The sequence below is a fragment of the Anopheles marshallii genome, chromosome 2 (genome assembly GCF_943734725.1).
Source record: "Anopheles marshallii chromosome 2, idAnoMarsDA_429_01, whole genome shotgun sequence".
In the NCBI taxonomy this organism is placed as follows: Eukaryota; Metazoa; Arthropoda; class Insecta; order Diptera; family Culicidae; genus Anopheles; species Anopheles marshallii.
In genome coordinates this window covers 15,164,023-15,176,661 of record NC_071326.1, presented here as the reverse complement: position 1 = coordinate 15,176,661, position 12,639 = coordinate 15,164,023, and the positions used below count along the sequence as shown (strand labels likewise).

General features: G+C 42.9%; 1 protein-coding gene across 1 annotated transcript in view; it reads left to right on the top strand.

Annotated features, from left to right (window-relative positions):
• Positions 1–5,487: 5,487 nt before the first annotated feature.
• The window catches only part of LOC128719424 (uncharacterized), a 51,157-nt gene continuing 44,005 nt past the window's right edge, over positions 5,488–12,639 (top strand). Inside the window, exon 1 of the mRNA XM_053813049.1 lies at positions 5,488–5,664. Within this exon, the coding sequence (XP_053669024.1) occupies positions 5,488–5,664 (177 nt within the window). The remainder of the gene's footprint in view (positions 5,665–12,639) is intronic.

The following is a 12,639-nucleotide window of genomic DNA, read 5'->3' as shown; positions in this document are numbered from 1 at the left end:
TAAAGGAAAATAAGAAGCAAACAACGAACGAGCTAGTGATCGTGTAATCCCTTTAGCAAAATAAGGCAGGCCAAAGAGTGTAGGGTTGAAAAAAAACCTGAATGAAACACAGAGCACACACGCAAGAAAACGCAACAAAACACTTTGGCCAGTGGAAAAGCGCAACATGGAAAAGGTCAATTCGGTGTGGTGGTGTGGCGCGCGCGTGAAAATGTATTAGTGAATGTACTGGTCAGTTGCAGCGACCCCCTCCAGCCCGTCCCCATCGGTTCAACAAATGCACCGGAGGAATGCATTTTCGCCTTTGGTTTTCATTCAGCAAACGCTTTTGATAAGGAAGCAAGAGTTGTGAATGCATGTGTGTGCGTGCTTTTTTGTGTGCGTGTGTGTGAGTGAATAGGAAAATGAAAACACATAAAATTCCAAGAAAAACAGCCTACTAAGGAGAGATGGGCAATGGGGGATATCCACAGAGAGAAAGACGTGGAGTAAAAATATGTTTGGAAAAGCAATGAATGAGCACAGCGAAGAAACATAAAACAATACACGAGAAGAAGAAAATATCCGGGCCGTTTTCCTTCCTACCAACCCATCCAGCATCACGTGTGACAAAAAGAAAACGGAGATGAGAGAGTGAGATAAAACCCCCTCGCCGTAGCTCTCTTTCTGTTTTCTTAATGGTCAGATTTTCATCAGTGCGACGGGAAAAATGTGTTCAAGAGTTGGAAAAACTGTAGTTTATGCTGCTGTGTGCCCAAAAGCGGGCGAGAGCCAACGAGAGCGTGAGATTAAGCGAGTGTGTGTATGCGTGGGAGAGAGAGAGAGAGAGAGAGAGAGCGTGATTGATCTAGAACGCCGCAAGAAGGGGGGAAAAGGAAATGTCAGCAAATGTCAGATTGTTGTTGTTTACAGTTCCGCTGAAGAGTGTTTTTTTGTTTTTGTTCTGCCGGATGCTGCCCTACGCAACCAAACCCAACGAATCGCTCCACCATCCACCCAGCATGGATGGTGGATAGCATGAATGGCGTCGATGCATTCGGTGCGACTGCGGCTACTATTTTTAGAATTTCCCCCCCCGAAAACCATCGCCCCTTTTGTGCTCTTGAGAATCCGTCAATCTGTTCTCGTGCTGGAATGGTTGGGCTGGGGGTTTTTGTGTTGTGGAATTCGCTACAAACCCATCCCCGTGGGGGCCACCCCCTTAATACCCGGGAACTTGTGGGAGTTAATATCCGAAGTAAGCTTCCCGGAATGCCGCACGAAGACACAATTATTTATGTGAAGGGATTTTAACGAAGAAACGGGAAGTTCGTGGTGCAACCGGACCGGACGCATCCGGCTTAACCGTTTGGCACCGCCCGTTTGATGCTTGTGGTATGAGATTTACGTCACATTTATCACCCCTGTGGGGGTTTTAAAGGGCGGTTGGTGAGCCGATTTGATCCGATTCCTCACCGCCCCAAGCATCGTTTCCGATTTCCACATACCTTTTGCTACCCTTTTTCCGTTTCTTCTTGCTTTTTTTGTGCCCTGTTTTCCGTTTTGAATCGCAATTGACGTTAGAAACCGCGAAAGATGTTGGTTTTTGTTTGGGCTTCCTGCCAAAACTCAAGATGATGTTGTTCCGCCGTCCAGAATGCCTACTTTTAATGCCAAGACATCGTCCAGAAAGAAAATTCTCGACACTACTTGAACTTGGATCTAGCGAAACAAAACTCTTAGTGTAAATGTTCTTTGCTTAAAGCGTTTTGTGAGAGGAGAAATGCTTCAAAATTTGGGATCCAATCGCGTCGCTCTACCGTTTCCGTTCCAGTTTGAAGTTGGAAATCACTTAAAGAATAGAGTAAAATATTTGAAAGACATGCAGACAATAACCAGATGATAGTTTATTGAGCAGAGATTTTTGATTCAGCAGACAATTCTTTTTAAGGTAGAACTAAAAGCAGGATCTTTCTAATGGAAGTTTCTAAAAGAATATTCTTCAAGGAGTTTACCATTCGATGCATGACTTTTATTGGGTTTACAAGCAAGTTTCTAGCATATTACAAACATTATCGTCATACGGTACATTTCGGGCAGCAATGCCATCTTTATTTATTGAACATCAGTTGATCATATCGCATCATTATAGTTGTGAATGCTATTATTTATATTTATTTTATATTATTATAGTAGCGATGGCTATTATTTTTTACCGAAGTTATGGCCAGTTTTCAGTTATAATGCATAATTTGGATGAAGCGTTAACTGTATTCTTTATTATGAGGATTCCCTTGTTCGCAGTCTGTCTTTTGCTCCAGAAAATTTAGGTCTGAATTAAAGATAAACCCAATTAAAATGCCCAGTTTAATTTGCAAATCCAATCGACAGCCATGATCTACATATGGTGGGATCAGAAAGAGATCATATTGCAAAGATAGAATAATTATCAGAATCATCAGAAGGAGATATATTACAAACTGCTTTCTAAAGTATTCTTAAAAAGGAAAAACGCCCAGAATATGAGACCATAAGTCAGTAAATGCCCAACATAACAAAACAAGACCCGATGATGCTGCTTCTTTAAAAAAAATTTAAATAGACGATAAGAAAATCTATCTTATCCGCCTTAAAAACAAAACGGGATTTATTATTGGATGGGCAAACTTTCGCATTCTATCAATATGCTCAATCAATTTGCATTTATATCAATGAATTTGTGTAATTCATGTTTTTTTTTATATTTGATTATATTGATTTTTTATATTTTATATTTATTTATATTTTTATATTTGATATTTTATATTTTTATATTATATTTGTTTCAACATGCCTCAATAATTCATGAAATTTTGCAGAAAAAAGAGCTGGAAACTTACTTGTACACCCAATACTTATATTGGGTACAAAAAATCCTAGATGTTTTTACGCAACTTGAAACAATTAACTTTCATTGTAAAAATGATATGTTGAAAATTTATTATCGTTTCGGATTGCGACAAGGAACAACATCATCATTCTGACAGTTAAACCTGAACCTGTTGACTGAATTGACGATCGGTGTGCGATGCATGACCTTGATCTGTTTTCGTCGTAGAGTTGTTGGAGTCTTCGTTTGAAAGTTCTAACGAAAACATGCTATCAACAACCGATTGATTGTTGATTTATGATCAAAACAAAACAGAGAACAAGAGGAAGAGAGATAGAGAAGTAGGTGATAGGACGACCTTGATAGTTATATAAAAACAACCAAGCTCTAATCTGTGCACACATATCAAAAGCGTGTCGAAAAAGCAGGTCGATCAAATTGATCTTCCAAACACGATCTGCCCAACAAAATGGTGCGATCGCAATCCACTGACAGTGCGGTTTTCGTTATCGAAGTCGCGTCTTGTTCCACCTCAATCAAGCAACCCTTCGCACATCACGCTCATGCTTGTGGTTGACTGCTTTATCTTATCTCTGTGAGGGGGTGAGGGTGCTGACGTCGTGCTTTGGGCCCGAATGAATTGCCCCCTGGAATGCCGTGCTTCTTAAAACGAGTGCCTCTCGTTACAGGCCAATTGATAATATGGTGGCTGCGGCAAGCATTTTTAAAAAGTGACATGATATCAGCAGCCTCTTATCAAGTTGTTGAAGTATTTTTTTTATTGAAATAAAAGTGATTTCAGTGCTTGTGGTGATAAGTTTTTTTTATTCCAAGGAAGAGATTTGTTTTGTTGGCTGACACATAATTTTAGAGCTTGTAACAAAAATTAATATTCTAACTAAAAAAAAAAAATATAACAAAAACATAAAACATTGCAATAAAATATTGAGTGATATGATTTTGCTTCGATTGTTGAATCAAACGATTACAAAATTTTAATTGTTTAATTTTTTTATAGACCTATATTATGCTTGAGGGAATCGAAACCCAAACTCTTTCAGCTGTTTTCTTCTATTAGTTTTGGCTTTAGTTATATATTTGCTAATATTACTAGCAAAATAATTGGTTACAAAATAATTAAAACACTTTTCTTCCCACCTAAAAGGGAGCTCCCCGCACATTCGCGTCACTGTTATCAGCTGTGTCGGGTTTGCGGGACAAACGCTGTATCACACCCACGCATGCAGCCTTATCGCGCACACACCGCACCGCAATCTGGATAAGCGTCCGATATGCCATCGAATCATGACGCTCGAACACGTTTAGCGCGCCGATTTCCGTATGCGCACCCGCGCGCGTGTGTTCGTGCAAACGCAATCCGTCTCGCGTGCGCGTGTTGCAGGTTTCGCCGATGGGTACTAGCGTCGGCTGCGTTTAGTAACACCCGGTACACACCGGAGCGTGCACCACGACACCGAGCGGAAGCGCTAACGTTGACTTTCCCGGGGCACACTGTTTTGGGGTTTTTTTTTTTGCTGTTTTGATTTCATGCAGCCAAATATTTTCGTGGCCAAAAAGGCTTGGTGGTGCTTCCGCGTCTCGTTGTACTGCAGGTTGGATCCAAAACCCGGCCCCCTCCCTCCTTTCCCTCTCCCACTACCCGTGAGGAGGGAGTAAATTGTGTGTGTTGTGAATGTTGTGTTATTGTGTATGCTTTGGGTTTTTTTTTCGGTGCCTTGTTTGCAGTTGAAACATTAATGTTTTCCATCCACCACCATTTTATTTTTCCATTACCCACAGGTGACACGACGCCGCCAGGTGGAGGTAGTGAGGGAATACTCTAACAAACTATTTACGGACTTGGTAGGAGCAGCACTTTAATTCTGTGGTGAACGTCGGCTAGCGCCGAAAATGCAGCCCGTCCCATACCCAAACCCCACCAGATGATGAAAATATGTGCCTCGTTTTTTTCGGCGGTGGGAGACAACAGACAGAGATCGAGATGGCCACTTCCAAAACTAAGCCACGGTCTGGCGCAAACCCGTAAGATGAATGCATTCGATCGGTGTACGTAAACGGGTTACATTCGAACGATCGCCGGCAAACGTGTCAAAGGCTAGCAGCATCCGGACGCGTGTTGTACCGAGAACATCTAGCCCAGTGTGTGTATGGTGCGCGTGAGATGTTTGCATAAAATGCAATTAAACACAATCAAGTGCTGTACCGTGCCAGTGACCGGATGTGTGTTTGTGTCTATGTTGCAGTGAGCAACAACAACAACAACGGCAAAAGAAATGAAAAATGGTTCATAAAATAAGTGCAGTAAATAGTGTAAAGTGCGCTGGGTTTTGATAGAGTGTAGTATTGTGGCGCACGCATCCTCCTTACTGCTCGGGTTCGTGTGAGCGCGTTCCATAGCGCTCCAATCTACAATCCCCCGGTCACAGGTGTGCAAGTTTGTGTTTACGCACTTTAAGTTTGTGTGTGTTGTTTTTTTTACTTTTGCCTCATCCCTGTGAGCACTGGGCCATTACGGACGGCCTTCGAGCGATGTGCGTCTACATTGTCGCTGTCGTCGAACGGCTTGATACGAAGCGCACGCACACGCAAGCAAACCTGCGGGTGGTGAGCTGATAAAGATGAACGTTGGACAGCACACCGGTCCGGGGCCGCCATTGAGCCGCAATGGCTGCTCGGACCGTTCCGTCACCGGACCGTCCTGCCGGGCGCTCCGGACCGCCGTATCGGCCCTCTACTGTTTGGACGATTTTCACCGCGAACACATAGGGTCCGGTTTCTTCTCGGAAGTGTTCAAGGTAAGTTTTTTTTTTGTCAAAACATGTCATAATTTCTTTCTTTTGTGTTTCAAAATTGTTCAGTAATATTCTACCACCCCAGCAAACAATCTCTCTTCATTGTTATAAGTATTTGGCAGTAAAAAAAAACCTTATCAAATACAATAAAGCGTCAATGCTGCCCACACCTGTTTGTTGTTTGATAAAATTGTTGTCAACAATCGAATCAACTGCAACCAAAACAGCCAGCCGTCGAATAAGAAAACCCAAAAGAGCATTGCCCGGTGAAATCAGACCTCTTACCCACACAGCTTCACGGGGGCCACTACTTAATTACTGGGTTTATTGATTATGCGTGCAAAGGTCAAAAAATTCCACCACTTTTGACAAACGTACAGGTAAACCACACCGACACAGCCACGCTTGCTGTTGTTTTGCTGTTTTCTCACTTTCCTCCTTTAAAGCAGCATCTTGATCGTGCATGGCAGTAACAGTAATTAATAAACACAACGTCACACCGAAACCCCGTGTAAGGTGGCGTCAAAATCATGGAAACAAAAACGTGACGTATCAAACCACACTCAGCTAGTGAGTGTGTGTGTGCGTGTGTGTTTGTGCGTATGTGCGTCCTTCCGTACACACAGCCACACAGCACACGGTATGATAGTAAGCGAAGATAAAAGAAATTTTCTCTTTTTCTGCTGGAAAACAGCGGCGAGGTCCACCGTGTGCGACCGTTTGCGAACAAGACGGTTGTGCAGCAGATGCCTCTAATGTTTTCATTTTTCCGCACTGGATAAAAGATCGGCCGTGCCCCAGACCGGGTTGGTTGGAAGGGATGCTACATTTCACTTTTTTTTTGCTCCCTTCCCTTTTGTCCCTTGTTTCTTGCGTTTCTGCACCACCGTGGTATCAGGTGCATCGTTTTAGGGGTGTGTTTTGAAAAAGATAAATCGAAAAAATACAAATATTTGGTAATTTTTTTTAAAATAAAACCATTAATCGGGTATGAGACTGGCAACTGATCGCGAGGGCATTGATCAATGAGTCTGATCATCTATCTGATTGGATCTGTCTTTGAGATAGTAGTACATTAGTGGTCCTGATATATCTTATAAACATCTTAGAGATAGTACAGAAAAATTTCAACTTGAAACTTTAATTTTCACGTGAATATTTTAAACTAAAAACCACAATTATGATGTTGATGATGTCATAATGTGTTTATTTATTATTTGTCTTATCGTAAGTCCCTCGAACACCCTGTGCAGTAAATGATTGAACAGGTCGTCGATATTCTAATTAAAAAACATCATAAAATTAATGAGCGAGATCTTCAATATTTCTGAGCAAGGTCTTAAAGTAAGGGAAATCTTAAAGAATTTGAAAGCAATTCTGGTAATTACAATACATGTGTGCAATATTTGCTTGTTTACTGGGCAAAACAACTAATCTTTGCCTGCAGAATACATGAAATCAGATGTCTAGCATTGGTGAAGGCAAGTTGTTGTTAATTTTATCTAGCCTTAGATAACTGAGGCAGCCGATCTCGACGAATGCAAAGTAACTTTAAAGTTTCGCAGAGTTCAACAAAAAAGTAGGAATGTTTAGAATTGTTCTCTGTATTCTAAAGAGTCAAAAATCAGCCCCTTTTCCGATGATCCACAACATTAGGTGACAATTTCGACTATCACCTTACCACCCGGGCCAATCTACCTACGTACACCATACTTTCACGTAACACCTGCTGAAGGTAAATGAATATTTTAAATGTTTAGTTCGTTTCCAAGAAAACAACTTTTCCTTTCCGCACCAGCAGCGGTAATTTCCCGGCGCGTGAATTTATGCTGATTTTCCCGATTATACGGGGAGCCCGAAAATTGACCGAAATTGGACGCAAATAGGCAAATCGAAGCCGCTGGAGCAATTGCACACCGCGCAAAAGCGTGCAGCGCACAGCGCCTAATGGCGAAAGTGGAGGCTGTATTTGGTTGCTGTTTAGTTGGTGTTGCGAAAATCGATCTACTTTTCACGCGGCGTTAGGTGCCCAAGATGTGAACTCCCCGGGGTGGTCATGCTCAGTGCACCGGTTTGGGGTGCGTTTTTATGTTCGGACCCTGGGGTTGGTGTTGGGTAACGTTGAGGAGTTTTTTTTTGGCAGTAAAAAAAAACAAGGAAGAAAACTACAAGCTCCAAAAATCGCGACACACACAACTCGCTTTTTGAGTTGCGGTGCTCGTTGTTTCCATTTCGTTTGTCAACGAACAGGTTGATTAATTTGGTGTGTACCGTTTTTCTTCTCCCCCTGGAGTATGGTGGTTGATGGGGAGCGGTAGTAAAATTCGAGCGAAAGTCGTTTCCAATTCAATTACTTCCACCGTACATCGAATAAACTTCGCTCCCCGCTGGGAGAACGGTGTTGTGCTCCGAATTTTCCACGCACCATGCCAATAATTTGTACGATACCTAATTGAAATATTAAACGTATCTGCCTATTGAGCTTAAGGTGTGTGTAATTTGCTGCGGCTCAGATTTCCCCAATCGCTTCAGCGACCGATCCGATCGAACTCTGGCCGATCGAAGGGTTCGGTTCTTCTATCTGGCCGCTTTCACGCCGCTTGTGAGATGTTTTAGCGGGTCAGTGTTGATTGGATTTTCGGTTGCTGTGCGCTCCTTTTTTCCCAACAACAATTGTGCTTGATTCGGATGATCGAAATAAGGGGAACACTTTTATCGTCCGGAAGTCTTGTTAAAGATGAAGTACACACACACACATGCGCGCGTGATACGTGCAGTAGGGAAGGTGGCAAAGGGAATTTTAATAACTAAAAAGCGAAAAAGATGACTCCGTGCATGAAATAGCACGTCTCGGCAAAATGGTAATAATGTCGGCGTCCTTAGGAAATCATTTCTGTCGGCTCATCATTTAAATGTTGTAGAAAGTCGGATGGACGCTTTCCAAAATATATGCACCTTTTTTTTATTACCATCGGCTCTCATCTTGCCGCTGTACTATCAGGGAGCAGAGCAGAAATGCATACTTTACTTGCACATTTCCCCCATTAAGGGCATTTGATTGGTGTTTACGAGTTTTTTTTTCGTTTGCTCTTGATACAATGATACATCATTAGCCGTTGGGAAATGATTCGTTTGAAAACGGTGTTCACACATCAAATGTGCCAGGCAAATGGAAGCTGCGCTTGTGTTTTTTTTGTTTCGTTTGTTTGTTCCAAATTATGCCCAAAAAGTAGATATAGTTTAGACGAAGACAAAAAAAAAATCGGTGAAAATGATGAGTAAAATCCGCGATCATTGATTATATTGAGACGTGTGGGCTATTGGGGACACTGTTCGTTTCAATTGCAATGCATTGTTGGTGTATTAATTTTTAACTCGATCGACCTCGATCCCAATTGTGATTAAACATTTTAGAAAACTCGGTCCAGGGCTGCACTCCTCCACCCCCCTGCACCCAATCTCTGACAGGTCCAACTCCACTTGATCCAGCCAACGAACTCGCTGCGTTCATCTGTGCCTTATGCCGAACGAGTCGCTGGCGAGTACCTTCCTGGTGAGGCATGAATCCGGCATCCTCATCACGTGCCCAAACCATCGTATCCTTCCGGCCTTTGCCACCGTCAGGATGTCTGCTTCGCCAACCAGCTCAGCTACGTCCTGGCTCATTCTCCTTCTCCACACGCCCTGCTCACAAATACCTCAAAATATAGTCCATAGCACCTGTCGCTCGAAAATGGCGAGAACGTTGGCGTCCTCCGCAGGTTCTGTCCAAGATTCATGACCATAGAGGACTACCGGACGCATCAGTGTACGATACATGCTGCATTTGTTGTTGTTATGGATGTATGGATGGATGTATGTATGGATGTTATAAGTTTGTGAAGCCCATAGTATGCACGTTTTCCCATCATAATTTCCCACCGATCGTACGAAGATAGCGCAGAACTTCTCTACAACCTCAACATCGTCACTAATAGTCTGCTCCCCAGCCGAGCCCTATCATGGTAAGAGCCTCCGGCAAACACTTACTTTGTCTTCGTTGCATTGATCCTCAATCCAATCCTTAAAGCTACACATTTCAGTCGGGTGTACGCTTCGCGCACCGCCGCAGATGTTCGTTCGACGATGTCGATGTCATCTGCCAAGGAATGAAGACCTTATTTTTTCTGTTTACCAATATAAAATCCACTGTAACGAGCAGTAGTTATCATTATATATTTTTTTTTATTGTCCTACGAATAGCCAAGTCATATTACTGTCAGGTGAGGAAAACAATTCGACCACATGACTGCCACCTTCTGGATGCGGTGCTCTTATCAGCTGCCATCACGAGCACTCAGGGTGGAGTGTTTGTGTTCGGTTTCGATTGGGCTATTTTCGCACGCCCTTCTTCATGTGCAACAATGATTAATGTGACATATTTGCCCCGCAAAGTTGCCCCCTTTTGTTTGCACAACCGGGAACAGCAAAATAGCGAGCATCACTTATCTCAAAAGGTAATGTCCTGCTGACGATGTACGCACGTTTTGTTACACAAATTAACACGCCATGACAACATCGCAATCGGCGATGTGCGTTGTTTTGGTCGGAACAGAATGTGTTTTTTTTTGGGACCGTAGCCAAAAAAGTGAAAGTAATGGGCACTCTTTCTTCTGTCAATCGCACAAACCGCACATTCGGTGGCTTTTCCTCCTTTTAAAATATAAAAAAAAATCATGGCACTTGTTGTCTATCATAGCCCACCCATCGGACCATCCTTCCAATGTCGGGTGCTGGGGAAGGGGTATGCAGAGATGCCCAAATTCCCGCCGTGCGCCGAACATGTGCGTGCGTGTGCCGGCATTTTGGCACGTTGCCGCTTACGCAAAACTCGCGAAATAAAGCCCTTTCTCACGCGCATCATACGCGCGGGGCGTGCACGAGGTGAGAAAAGTTGATTGTGCTCCTTTCACCGCAAAAGGCTCGCGCCGGTTCGCTTTTAGCAGCGAATATAATTAAGCACAATAATTTAATTCAGCTGCGTGGCGCTGTATACCGTACCGCGCCGCACCGTGCGTCGCTGTCTCACTTGCAACATCGACGAAATCGGTTTATTAGTGGATAATCAATAAACAAGAAAATGGCAGCAAAACAGCAAAAAAAGAGTTGCCAGTGGGCCCCCTTTGTTTATGTAAGATTACGGTTCGAATTGGGGAACGATTGTTGTAACTGATCAACAAATCGTCCATAATGGCCGTTGCTAAATCGAATGTATCACGTGCGAGACTAGGGCTGTAATCGTTAGCATTCTTAATCCACTTTTGATGACCCGTCAATGAAATGGCAAGATCGACAAGTGTTGTTATCAGAGATCTTCTGATTTAAAAGAGCAGAAGTTGAACGCTTGTAAGGAAATAAGATCAATTTAAGGACTTGTTGGAATAACTGAGACTGACGATTTACAATAAATTGTTTTTTTTTCTTATCGCAAAACGTTTTGCGAACGATTGCATGACGACCCATTTGAATGGATAAGAAGCTCATAATAACTAATAGACAAAGGGTGCAAAAATCGTAAACCTCTGATAAAAACTTTAGAAACTTTCCGCGGATGTGAACGATTTTCCAACGATTTTTTTTATTATTGCACTACACATAATTAGTATTTAAAAGAAAGTGCAAAACGCAACAACATTATCATATATGTGGCGCCGAAAAAAAAAGTGATTAATGTTAACCGAGGCTTATAAATAAGTGCCATTCCGTTTCGACGCAGGTTTAGTTTTACTTTCGTTAATTTTTAACCTCACATTCGCACATCCCGGGACTTGGCTTGATGAAATGCCGAAAACTTTCGCTGCAATAATTCCTGCCGTAGCGACGATTTTAACGATATCGGATCATTATTGGAATAGTTTTTCCCGAGCTATGTGTGTGTGTGTGTGTGTGTGAAGATCATTTTTCATTCACTTTCTCAACAGAAAGAGGGGGTGAGGGCAAAAATACGACACACAAGCCCCAGCGCGCGATTCCGATCGCATCCGCGCAGCACCTTTTCGGTGGATACCGATGCAAAACAATGCGTTATTATGCTCTCGAACATCATTAGGAGGCGAAATGGGTCTGTGCGCAACCTTCCCCCACCACTTCCACCCGAATTTTCTGGCCCGTTGCATCGTTGCACGTTAGGAAGCCAAATCGGAAAATGTGAAACTTTGAACGATTTATTTACAACCGGCAGTCGGACCCTTTAATGCACGTTTCGGCACCGAATGTAGCGGCGGAAGGTTTTGGTACGGCGCGATGCAATTATGCTTCGAAAATGGAACCCTTAATTTCTCCGCCTGTTGTCGGCCCACGGGGGTGCATAAAATTAAATTAATGGACAAATTGATTTCTCACAGATCGTGCACGGGTGTTGGAACTGCATTGCGGGAAATTTGGAACCAAGGAAAACCACCAATGATCGCTTTGGATTTTGGTTACGAAAAAATGTCCAATCGGCAAGTGCTTGCCAGTTCATTGACTTCTTTTGTGCTGCCGACTTGTATGGCGACACATTTGTGAGACGGATTTGTAATGGCGATTAGTTGTTGTATGCAATATTTTGGTGACTTTGAGCTTAAGCGGCCGGTCTTCAACATGAGTGGACCGGCACCACATCCGATTCGGCTACTTCATATGGCATGCATATGCCCCATCAAGTTGTTACTCCTAAACGATCGTCAAAAAGCAGAAAAAGAGCCTCAGTTTCATTCTGCTCTTGAGTGATGTCCGAGTTATGGCCTTAGCAAGAATAACCCCAGAAGGTGATATTTAACGAATTGGATGAGGATGGCTCCCGATAAGCCTAAACCACTAGAAACTGTTCCCATGTTGTTTGCTGCGTTGTACAATGTTAAATGAGATCGCATAATCGCTGCGCACGAAAATGGGTGATGTTTGTTGCTGATAACGGTGTAGACACGATAAGTGGTCGTAAAACAATTAGGATTTAAA